Below are 13,147 nucleotides of genomic sequence, written 5' to 3'. Positions count from 1 at the left end.
TCTACCTGGTGCATAGCAACTAACATGCCTTGGTAAATCACGCAAATCAATCAAGTTTGGTTGAAAATGAGAAAACAGGACTGTAATCCTAGCGACTCTGAAGGCTGAGGCAGGAGGATCACGAATTCAAAGCCAGCCTTAGCAATTTAGCGAGACCCTAAGCAACTCAGTGAGACACTATCACTAATAAAATATAAAAATAGGTTCCTTCTTTCTCAGTATAAATAGGATCCAGGGAATAACCTGGATTGAAGGTTATCAAATATATAGAATTCTGGAAGAATTGTCTGGCTTTATCTAGACTTTGCACGTGCTCCCATTATATAAAATGAAACTTGTGCCACCGGCAGTCTTATTTTAACATTCCTAGTTAATGTTATTACACTATATTCTAACAATGTTGTTAAGAAAGAAAAACAATAGCTCCATCACCATTGTTCAAGAAGGGCTATAAGTAGAAAGCTTTTCAGAAGCCAATATTTGTAGGGTGTTTAGCCGGGAGGTAATTTAAGTATATGAGATCAAATAATGTGTACACTTTTCATTATTTACTCAAAAATTATTTTTTATTTTTGTCAGTGTTTTTCCTTTTGCAGTGCTTGGAATCAAACCCAGGGACTCCAGCATGCTAGCAAGCAAGTGTTTTCCACTGAGTTACATTCCCAGCGTTTTTTTTATTTTTATTTTTTTAATTGAAACAAGAGTCTTACTAAGTTGCCCAGGTTGGCCTCAAATTTGTGATCCTCCTGCCTCAGCTGACCTGATAGCTGGAATCACAAGCATTCACCATTGTGCTCAGCTTGTCAATATTTTGAGTCTCTTAATTACTTCATTTCAGCTATTCTAAGCCATTAATATTTGGAATGAACAAAAATCGGATACAAGCCAAACTTAATTTCTCTGTATTTCACGGTTGACATCTTACATTTACCAATTAAATTTCTATTTTCTTGACTCTATCTTCAAAGAACTCAAAGATCTTTACTAATATAGTTATAGACATTTTTATCCATTGTTGTTCTTTTCTCTAAATCTCTGTCTGGCAGGCACAGTAGCACAAGCCTTACTCAGTAGGCTGAGGCAGACAGATCACAAGTTTGAGGCTAGCCTGGGCAACTTAGATCCTGTCTAAAAAATTAAAATTAAAAAGACATGGGAATGTAGCTCAGTAGCAGAGTGCTTGCCTAGTATGGCTGTAGCCGTGGGTCTAATCCCCTAAACCTTCTGTTCCCTACTTTCATGATTTCATTGACCACCCCTGTGCACATCTCTAGTTTTACATGCTTAGTGCACTAACACCTTTTGGCACCTCAAATGTAGCATGTTAGAAACTTTTTACAAGCATGTTCTTTAACTCTTAGAGGTTGTTTCTGCATTGAGGTACAAAGGCTCAGAGCCCTCAACCATCACTGCCAACTCTTTCCCTTTTAACTAACTACCAAGTTTTATTTCTCCTTATCTTTTGTTTTTACCTCCTTTCTATCCTGTTACTCCACTTATTCTGATGTGGCTGGGTCACTGCTCTAACCTCCTATACTGGATTAATGGTTCCAGCTTTTCTAATGCAAATCCTTTATGCATAGCCTTATAGATTAATTACTCCAAAGCATAAAACTGATGTTTTCTGGTCACAAACTTTCAGTAATGCTGATTTTCCAACGCAACAGGTTTTGTCAGATAGGCATTAAAGCTCTCTGTTTTGCTCTAAACTACCATTTTTGGGTCTTTCACCCTTTATCATTCATTCTTTACAAATATATCCTCCAGCCAAATTGAATAAGTCATTATCTTTTTTGTGTGCTCACTAAATCTATTTTTGCTTAATTTTTTCTTTCTACATAGATTCTAGGTCATTTCAGCATGTCCAAAAATCTTAATCCACCCTTTGCTTTCCTTTCAAATGAGCCATCTTTCCTCCTCTGGAACAACTGGAGCTATAATCATTTTTTTTTTTTTAAATGGCACTTAGCATTTCTCAGCATGCACTGCAGTCACTTATGTGAATCACCTTGATAATGAGAACCTTTAAGAGAGGCTCCACTTACACTGTATTTTTGAAATGAAGCCTCCCTATGGTTTCCTAGGCTGGCCTTCCACTCTTAGGCTCAAGCCACCCTCAGTCTCTGTGCAGCTGGGGCTATAGGCATGCATCACCATGCCTAGCAACATTTTATATCTACATCCATTCCTAGCACACACAACTTTGTTATGTTATACACTCAAAATATTTGAGTGCATGCATAAATGGTGAAGTTAGGGAAAATATGTTGGTAATTTGCTAGAGTAATTCAATTGATACTTCTTTGGAGATTCTGGAGTTCAATTCAAATCCAGCAAAGAACCTCGGAATTCTTCTCTAGAGCTTCACATTGTAACCTATTCATCATTAAAAGCCATAAACATTATAGGCTTTATTAATAAAAGTAAAATACCAAGACCCAGAGAGTAGTTCTACTGTACTCTAAATTGCCCAGACAATGATGGGCACATTTTAAGACACTGACATGGAAGCAGATATCCAGAAGATCCAGAAGGAAACTAAAACTAGATGTTTGGAAATAACATCTAGCCAAGATTTGTGTGTGTGTGGTACTGGGAATTGAACCCAGGGGGCTCTGCCACTGAGCCACTCCTCAGCACTTTTTATTTATAGGCAGGGTCTTGCTAAGTTTTCTGGGCAGGTCTCAAATTTGAGAGCCTCCTACCTCAGCCAAATTCGCTGGGATTACATGTATGCACCATAACTCCCAGCTCATCTAGCACATTTATAAAAAAAAAAAAAAAAAAGCAAGTACTATGAGCTATGCACTATTCCAAAAGTAAATCTCTGCCCTTAGGGAGTTTATAGTTAGTTCAATGGCTGCAGGCAAGGACACACAAATATTGTATGCCATATGGATACAAAACACCTGTATACAATGTATAATGGAGAAAAATAAAGCAGGGGAAAAAAACATTTTAGAGGGAATTCAGAGACTTCTTTAAAGTAGGTTTGAGCAGAGAATGAGGGAAATGGAAGTTTCCAGATGGAGGAAATAAGTGCAAAGGCCTTGGAATGGGTGCAACCTTAGTATTGGAATAAGAGCACAGATGAGTGGCAGAAATGTGTACTAGGGACTGCACATCACAGACTTCAACTTTTACTCCTACATGGGATGTCTTTGGAGAGTTTTTGTCAGATGAGTGCAGATGCAGGGGAATGAATTAGCTATTACAATAAAGAATGGAAATTTTGTGTATTTAATGGTGGCTTTTGTCCACAAGTATAACAGAAGAGCTGAGGGACAACTGAATTCTAAGTTTGCAAGGTAAATCTGTCTGGATTTGATGCAGATTGGAACTGGGTGGGAAGAGGGGTCAAGAAACAGCTAAGCAACTGGATGGATTTTATTGAAATGGTTAGAGAAAATTAAACTGGAAGAGGAAGAAAGATATGCTTTGGAGATCTAGATACTTTAAGTGGGAGCGGATAGTTGGAAGAGACAGGGCTGAAGACTGTAAGGAAGACAATTCTTAAAAGCCATTTCAAAACAGATGATCACAATTCTAGAAATAAACGTCATTTCAAAACAGATGGTCACAGGCTTCTCGTCACCATCGCAAGTAACCAATACTAAGAATCATGTTTATCTGTTACAACACAAAATATCCTTAATACAACATAATGTAAAACCCCTATTATCAAATATCTTACTTTCCGTTATTTCTAAACATCACATGCCTGTAATCCCAGTGGCTCAGGAGGCTGAGACAGGAGGATCTAGAGTTAAAAGCTAGCCTAGGCAAAAGCAGGGCACTAGTAGGCAACTCTGTGAGACCCCATCTCTAATAAAATACAAAGAATAGGGCTGGGGATGTAGCTCAGTGGTCGAGTGCCCCTGAATTCAATCCTGGGTACTAAAAGGAAAAAAAAAAGTCTTCAATTTAAATTCAAATCTGAAAGTCTACTCCCCAACTTGTCATTAGAATAAAATTGTCTCATTCCAATGCTGAGGACAGACCAAGTACTGAAAACATTAATGAATAATAGATGTTTATACTTACAAGGTTTTTGGGTAATGCCAAACTGGCTCCTAAGAATAAAGTGCAAATTCACATTCCATTCACTAAGAAAATGACAGGACTCATTTCCCCATAACTTTGCCAACATCAAGATTTGTTTTTAATTTAAGGATGGGTGATAACCAGCATCTTTTTATGTTTTAAGTACTAACTAAAGGGGTTAGGTTTTTCATACTTTATTGGCCACTTGTTCTTCCTTTGTGAATCCCATTAGATTTTTTTGTTTTTTAAGTGCTAGAGATTGAACCCAGGACTCTTACCACTGAACTACACCCCACCTCCTGCCTTTTTTTTTTTTGCTTATTTTTCAGTTAGTTGGCCTTATCAGATGAAACAAGTTCATAGGCATTAAAATGCTATTATACATTGTAAATATTTTCCGTTACCTTCTGCCATATAATTTTTTTTACACATTGCTGATTTCCTACACTAAATCACAATTTCATTCCCTCAATATGCCCAAATACCAAATTAAAAAAAAAAATTCCCCAAACATCCTATTTTTAAGAATGACATTCATGAAGGAGTAATAGGCACATGTAGTTATATGCTATTATAGTTTGCGGTGTCTTTCTGAAGAGGGTATCTTCTCTAATTCAGACTGGCTGTAAGAGTTCAACTTTGAATTTAGGCATAGAAGAACTGTTAACCGTTGAAGGAGTAAATATGTATGTGAACTGCATAAGCAGAGGTAGGAAACCAAAACCATAGGGAACAGTGAACAATCCAGTTTGGGTTGAAAACTGTTGTAAGGAAATAATATTTGTAGGACTAAACCACTAAACTGTTTTCTAAACACCTTCCCTGTCACTATGTGACCTATAGCTGGCTTCCCTGTGGTGTTAAAAGCTTACCCAACCTGTTATAATTCCAGGAAAATAAAGCAGAAGCTGCATGAAAGGCAATTTTCATTTTTACTACTCTTTCAACACTTAATGCTTTCCTACTTTGGGTTACACAATCTAAATAAGTAAATGGGTTGACTAATGTTCTATAATCTGAGGCATATCCTACAATTTTTAGTTTTCTCATTTGATTAGAGGACACAGGATTTCTAAAGTCTTTTTAAGTCAAGACTTCAAGAAATCAGATTTCAGTAAGTATCTAGTCTTATTTTGATTACAGATAAAATATTCTTAAGTTACCTTGTGCCCTAAACATGGAGAACTTGTTATGAAGTTTGTGGCACATACACCTCTAAGATTCTAATATCATATTATTTAATATGCTGTGGGTCATACTTGCACAATAAGCTAAAGATGACACACTGACACTTTTCTTCTCAATACACAGAAAATTTAAAATATGACCTAAGGGTTCAGTTTTTCCCCCTAAGTTCAATCACATTTAAGACAGTATGAACTGCAAACTTGTGAATAAACTATGTTTTAGGTTCTAACTTAAATTTTAGTTATTTAAGTTCCAATAATGTAGAGACTCCAGGCTTATAAGTTAAGTATTGCAAAGTTAGTGAAGAATGACTATTTGGGTAAAGATAAAAAAAAAAAAAAAAAAAAAAAGTAAATATAATTTGAAAATGTGTAAAGCCTTGTATGTTCTTCAAAGTTATTAGGGAAGAAAATAAAGTATACATTTAGTTAATCTTAGTTTAATAGACTACTGTTATTTGGATTAAAAAAATAATTACACTGATGTTAAAAATTTCAAACTCAAAATATTTTTCATTGTTGAGGTAGTTTCTATTTGAAACATCAACAGCAAAAATAATGCATGAATTCTATTTACACATGTAATATAGTCCTTCCTTGAGTGAATTATAAGTAGACAAAACTAGAGAATATATCTTTTTTATATCTAATCCAATTGACTTGAATATTCATTTCCATCTTTCAACATATATACACATTTCTCATAATTTTGTACAATTTAACTTGTCAATAATTTTCCACTGCTATTAGCCATATTCATTTATTATAAAGGGTCATTGGTATAAGGGAAATCAAGAATTCACATTCTTAGGCAAAAAATGAGAACTGAATAGCAATTTCTTCACTGTAAAGTGAATTGTTATTTAGCATATCCTCATGCTAATATGTGGCTGAACCCTAGCCATAAAGTGCACTCTGGGATTTAAAGGATGTAAGTGTAGCTCAAGTACTTTCATAAAAATCACATCCTTCCTACCATATTATCTTTGAAAACAAACACTTGAAATTATAGTACATGTCACAAAACCTGTTTGAACATTCTATTCCATTTATGGAATGGCTTTAAATATTATGCATGATAAATAAAGTACAAAAGAAAAAAAAGTTAAATCTCACTTCAAGCAATGAGCACTCTAACCACACCAGTAAAAATGGTACTCTTTTAGTCAAGGCATGACATACACATAAAATTTGAGGCTATTTTACAATTATTCTTTGAATACTTTCAATCTGAATATAATATGAAGTACACAATGATTTTAGGTTTACTCAGCAAGTTCTTTGGACATTGTTTAAATAAGTGATATTTAAATAAGCAGCACAACACTGGAACTCAATCTTAAATGATAGTACCAAAAAAAAAAAAATCCTATAAAACTCATTTGTCTAGAATTTGTAAAATTGTTTCTGTTTCCAAGCATAATTAAATTGTGATTATTTTCTCAAAGTCTTCCAGTTTATCAACATACTTGCTTTCTTGGCTACATATTGGCCAGAAATTAACAAGAAAAGTCTTATTTCCATTCACCTGGCAAAGATGTAGAACCGGATTAACCAAACCCTTTTTATCAGCTGGACTGCCCTCTAATGGACTATGTAAGGTATTCAGCTAAGAGGTCAATGCGACTTGGTTTGACAAGGTAATTCAACAGAAAAAATATAAACCTCTTATACCCCTGACGTTTCCTTGAATGAGTTAAAAAGAAATGGAAAAACCTATTAGTAAATTAATTTTTACCATGAAAGAAATCAGCAGAATACTAGTTCTATAAGTAAACAATTTCAATCATTTTGAAAACAGGTAATGAAAGTTCATGTAGTTTCAATCTTCTCAATCTTGGAGGCAGATCTGAAACAATGGTAGTAGGCAGGAGTAACAGGCATACTGTGATGTCAATCTTTTATGAAGACTTGTGTAATAACACAAATCATATTTTTGTTAGTCTATTCACTCTACAGAGGTTTTCTTATGTATGAATATGAGTTACAGTAGACACATGCTGAGTAGTTGATATCTGTTAAGTCTCGTCACAGCATAAGAACTTTATGGAGCTTTTTCCTCTGTGAAAACATCATCTTGAGTAGCAAGCTGTTTTTCTCTGTGGCTCATCCCCAGGCCTGAGATTTGCAGTAATGTAGGACCAGTTTACCATCACTGCCAAAACACTACAAAAAGAAAAACCGCAACAAATTAAACTCCATTTTTGTTACTGTTAAATAAAACTAAGAAAAAGTCATATGTATCACAAATATCCATAGATGTTCATGTTAGTTACCTATGTCATAAGGTAACTTTCTTTTAAAAACATGCCTGTTTTTTTACCAGACATGTAACCAATAATCATAAATGTTTCACAAAAATCCATCAGTTAAGCAAATTGGGTATGAATGGGCTTATATATTTTAATCTTGCTCTGATGATCAAGTACGTATTTTTAGATGTTCTCTACTAGTGCTTGTAAGTACACTCTAATAATTATCGCCATAGAACTGCAAGAATGTTGAGTCAAGTGGTTCTTATGTAGGTTTTTCAATTTCTTGGAGGCAGATTTGGATTACAGATCACATGAACAATGTAGAGAGACTGGATATAACTTCTAAAAATATAAAAGGATTATTTTGACATACAATTAATTTCTTGATCCTTCAATCACTGTATAAGTTATTAAAGTCCTACTACATTCAAGGTATGAAACAAGAGAAACAAGAGAGCGAGAATGTCATCTCATCTTTTTTTCCCCACACAGACAATTAAGAATGGCATGCCAATTCTTTTGTTTTTGGTACTGAGGATTGAAGCGAGGGGTGCTTTACCATTGAACTACATTCTCAGTATATCAGTATTTTTTAAATTTTGAGGTAGGTTCTTGCTAAGTTGCTGTGCCTGGCCTTGAACTTATGATCCTCCTGCCTCAGCCTGCCAAGTCACTGGGATTAAAGGAAGGTGCCAATGTGCTTGGCATGCCAATTCTTAAAGATATGAATGATTCATGCTATACACTATTATATGCATATTACGCACATGTGCATACTCCATTAAGATTAAAAAAAAAAAAAAAAGTAACTTTTTACCTCATAGAGGGTCCCGACTTCCTGGTCTGGGGAAGGAGCAAAGGACTGATTCACATAAATAAACTATAAGAAAGAAAAGAAGAAAATACAGATTCATTTTTAATGGTACACTGATTAACCTGTATTTTTTTTGGGTTCAAATCAAGCTATTTTAAGCTGTCTTTAGATTGAACAAAGCTCCCCTAAATAATTAATTCATCCATTTAAAGAGAACTTTATGAAAATTATCTTTCTTCCAGAAGAATAACAGAATTTTTGCTCCTATAAAGGAGTTTCCAGATTTTAGTAATTAAAAACTTGTAAATCATTTTTATAAATAGTTTGTTCAGGCTTTCCAAGAAATCAGTATTACAAAAAATTCTACACTTGCACCTAACCATAAAGACAAAATTTCTTCTAAAAAATTCGCACACAGCCCCAAATCAATAAATCTAATATTCAAGATAGTCTATGCATGCATTTTTCTTGGTTAAATGTATGACATTCATGGTTAAGGCTTTTTTTTTTTTTTTTAAATGTTTATTACCTTTAAAAAAAAAAACTTTCAAAGGTACGAAACTACTTCAGGCTGGTTGTTACCATAAAGTCATTTCCAGGCAAAAGAAGGGGGCTAGGCAATATAATTAAAACCCAAGGCCCTTACAATCCTGTTCTTTAAAGAATTTGTTATTCAATGTTTCAGTGTTTTTTAAACAGTATCATTTCAGATGTTATTTTGATCACTAACTATAACATGAATAAATTTTGCTAACATTTTCTCCTTAGGTATGTCATTAAGTGTGGTAATTAAAGTTTACAGTCTCTAGACAGACCTGCCCAAAATAAAAACCAGTGGCATTAAAAATATTAACCCTTCCTAGAAGTGAGTAAGGTATACTACAACATAAGTTTAAATGTAAATTTCTTAGTTCTTTCATAGCACATGTCAGACATATTGCTTACCTTTAGAAGAATGGGACAAAAGCAACACTGGAATCAAAACAATGTTCTTTTCAGATTAAAAAATTAGTTGACAATGTAAAGCAAATCTCAAATTCATCTTATTTCAGAGTTCCCAAAGAATCCTTCAATAAAGTATATAAATTCCAACAAAAAAGACAGAAAAGGGATAACAAAGTAAAATGTAGCTCCATGTGTACTTCTATATACTTATTCACTGATGCCTAGGAACTATGGTACACTTCTAAGGAAAAATAATCACTATTAGTCTCATACCAACTGTTCCGAGGCCACAAGTTTAAGGAACTTCTTGATGAAGTCAATGAGTCCTTGGATGGTTCGGGTTCGCTCTACAGCCCACTTCTTTGTTTTCATTATAGGGGTGTCTCCCACAGCCTTCAGTAGGATGTCAACTGTAAAAGAAAAGAAACAGAAATGGCCCATAAAGATGTGTAACAGCAGCAAAGTTTAATCTCACATTTTGTTTTTTACTTACCAAACTACAAAGATTAGAGTATTTGTGTGGCTACTACTGTTGAGAATAAAAAATGGTATCCCCTTTCTGGAAAGCAACTTGGTAATACATATCCAATACTTGGAGACATACTTTTGACTCAGTAATACTTCTAGGAATATAATTCAAGAAAATATGTGATGTGCAAAGACTCATTTAGAAGAATTTCCCCTTCACTAAAGCATCTTTAAGGAAAAATACTGGTAAAACCAAGTATCCAACATGGATATTTAAAAGATACTGATTAAATAAAAGATGCTATACTCTCTTAGCTCTGTCACTTGCTAGGTATATACACATGGAAAACTTTTTAATCTCCCCATGCTAGTTTCTCCATTTGTAAGAGGGAGATAATAAATAGCACCTACCTCATAGGGTTGTAATGAGGATTAAATGAATTAATATATTTATAACAGTATCCAGCACTTAAGTCATTCTTATTGAACTTTAAGATTAAATATTAAAGAGACATTATAAAAGCATATTTAACAACATAGTGATGCTAGCAAAATAAACCTAATGTAAACAGTACATATATTGTCTCAATTTCATTAAAAGCATCTTGAACACATATTCACATGATTATAGAAAATGGATAATAAAGTAAAATGTAGCTCCATGTGTACTTCTATATACTTATACATTGTTGCCTAGGAACTATTACACACTTCTAAGGGAAAATAATCACTATTAGTTTCATACCAACTGTTCCAAGGCCACGAGTTTAAGGAATTTAAACAAAATATTACTTTTCAGTAGTGACACAGGCAATTATTACTTGACATAACTTAGGCTTTTTGTAACTGCTGAGTTTTCTACAATAAACTCTTTAATAAAGAAAAAACATGTTATTAAAAATAAAATACAATTTTGGGCCAAAAGTAAGGTTCGGAGAAATCCTTTCAATGATCTAAAATACAGCAATGCAAACCTGAAGACTGATTCTGTCTTTTGAAGTTATGTCCCTTAAAAAAATCAAAAACACCTATAATCAAAGTAAGCAATACTGAAAGAAAAATAGCATACTGCTGCCCCCTACAGTTAATTCTGTTCTATTACCCCCTAGGCCATTCTTGGAATTAAAAGCTTGGGGCCCATTGGAATCAGAGATCAATTTATTCTAGTTTACCCCTGGAATGAAGGCAACTAAAATATATGATGCACATAGTTTATCTTCCTCTTCATTTGGAAGAATTTAGATGGGATTTTGGCTAGCTTGGCTTCCACACTTCCCTCCCTCTTTCCTCAGTCCCCAGGCGCTGTAATTAGGGACCCAGTCTACTGATGAAGGAAGAAGAGCCTGAGGGCAAGAAGAAGAAATTTTCACTGCATAACCCTGCAATTCTTAAGGGGATCTGCCAATAGTTCCAAACTCTAGTTACCCATTAAAATCAACTGGGGGAACATTTAAAATACAGGCATATACATCAATTAAGTGAGAATCTTTTGACAGTAGAGACTTTAGCACAGTTTTGTTCAAAAGATTCCCCAGGTGAGCCTAAGGTGCCCTCAGGGCCTACAACCTTGATAGGTTTCAACAATCCTCTAAAGTTGCAGAGATTGAAGTATTCAAGTTTCTTTCATCAGATCTTCCTCAAAAAGGATCACAATCAGGATAGGAATTCAATAGGATGGTTCAGTTAAAAAAAAAAAAAAAGAAAGAAAATTATGCATACCAAAGAAAACACACCTTCTGGGTGCTAGGTCACTGTTTTCCATCTCTGTAACAAAGATATCCTGAGTGTCAAGATGTCCTGAGTGTCAAGCGGTAAATTTTTGGTTTTGGTAAATGAACCCAGGAGTGTTTTTATTTTTTATTCTGAGACAGGGTCTTGCTGCTAATTGGAAGGTGGCCTTGAACTTGCCATCCTCCTGAGTTGCTGGGATTACAGGCATGCATTCACCACCATGCCTGGCTTTAAGTAGTAAATTTTGACTAAACCTTTAAAAAAATCCTTTCAATGTAGGCAAAATGGAAAAAAAAAACAATCCAACAACAATCTATAAAACATATAGGATTCTTTTGAAGAAAGACTCTGGTGTTAATCTGTACAAGTAATCACAGTTCATCAGGTGGAATGACAACAGATTTTTTTCCCAGAGGTAAAAGCAGTCTGATTTTTCTTTCTTTTTGTGGTGCTGGAGATTAAACTAGGGCTTACATTATCAGACAAGCATTTATCTTACAACCGAGCTCATTTTATCCCCAGCCCCAAATGAATCTGATTTAAAAGGGAAGCAGTGCTGGGAGAGGCAATTTTTCTCCATAACAGCAGAAAAAAGTTCAACGACAGGCCAGTGAGATCATGGATCAGAAAACTTATCTACCGTTCAAGACTCTGGTGAGGAAACTTGTCTAAGGAAATTCAGTCTCTTTACAGATGTTTTGCTCACAAGCAACTCTCAAGTCTCCAGAGTGCTCAAAACAAATAACATTAGAAATTAATTTCCAACAAAGAACAAATTCTCAAGCAGTAAACCGTGAGGACTGATAGATTCAAGCAATGAAATGATTCACAATGGTTCCAAAATTTTTTTAAAAAAGGTAATATCTGTATTTTCAAATTTCCCTTAGCAATGTCCACACTGAGTAAAACCTCAAGTTTTTTCCGATTCAAGGAGTCCATTCACACTCTGTTGTAGGAGAGACAAAAGCAGCGATCTAATTCCAGGCCTTGCCACTGACCATCCTTAATTTGGTTGATTTCGTTCGCCAGTACTTCTCCATATTCTGACCATCCTTATTACTTTAAATCATTATTCAAATAATTAGCTCCTATGTTAAGCACCGGAAGCTACTGAACTTTCACTCGGATCTCACCTTCAAGACTTGTAATCTAGCCAACTCACAGGTAGATTAGAATACATAGTAAAAAGCACGGAGGCAGCTAAGTACCTGGAACCACATGGATAACCAAGGCACCTAACGTAGCCCAGCAAGCACAATGGTGAGTCCGGAGACTGCTTCCTCGTGAAGCACTCGACAAGGTTTGAAAAATGAAAGCACGCTTCCTCTCTTCGGACTCCCGAAAATGTACCTCTGGTTCGCGCTTTCCTCTAAATTTCGATTCGTTATTGGCCACCACCCTTAGAGACCGCAGCTAAACCTCCCACCTCATTGCCCAGACTGCTCTCAAAATTACTTTTTTTCTTGGTGTCGCCTGAAGGCTCCTCTGTCCCCGGCGAGACTGCAGCAGAAGATGGGGGCTCTGGAGTGGCTGTTTCTGGGGAGACATCCGTAAGTCCTTCACCGCCGGCAGCAGCAGTTGAAGGGAGTTGCAACACCGACTCAGGCTCCTCCGCCATATTGCACGGTGGAAAGCGAGAGCGGAAGTGGCAGCTGAGAGCGTGCAGAGGGCGGGCTCAGCGCTGAGGAGAATCGCAAAGGACG

General features: G+C 35.4%; 1 protein-coding gene across 3 annotated transcripts; it reads right to left on the bottom strand.

Annotated features, from left to right (window-relative positions):
- Positions 1-5,975: 5,975 nt before the first annotated feature.
- On the bottom strand, positions 5,976-13,062 carry Atg12 (autophagy related 12). 3 transcript variants are annotated; one of them, XM_078048771.1, is made up of 5 exons: positions 12,900-13,062; positions 9,519-9,655; positions 9,246-9,272; positions 8,304-8,366; positions 5,976-7,397 (listed from the first exon to the last, which is right to left on the bottom strand). In XM_078048771.1, the coding sequence occupies exons 1-5, from the start codon at positions 13,060-13,062 to the stop codon at positions 7,338-7,340; spliced, it is 450 nt and encodes a 149-aa protein (XP_077904897.1). In that variant the 3' UTR covers positions 5,976-7,337. The 3 variants fall into 3 exon arrangements, with proteins under 3 accessions (XP_077904897.1, XP_005339548.1, XP_021591712.1); XM_005339491.5 differs by lacking the exon at positions 9,246-9,272; XM_021736037.3 differs by lacking the exons at positions 5,976-7,397; positions 9,246-9,272; positions 9,519-9,655 and having other exon boundaries at positions 8,305-8,366.
- Positions 13,063-13,147: the final 85 nt, after the last annotated feature.

Source organism: Ictidomys tridecemlineatus, chromosome 1 (genome assembly GCF_052094955.1).
Source record: "Ictidomys tridecemlineatus isolate mIctTri1 chromosome 1, mIctTri1.hap1, whole genome shotgun sequence".
NCBI lineage: Eukaryota > Metazoa > Chordata > Mammalia > Rodentia > Sciuridae > Ictidomys > Ictidomys tridecemlineatus.
The sequence above is the reverse complement of the archived record's forward strand: the minus strand, read 5'-3'. Positions and strand labels throughout refer to the sequence as shown.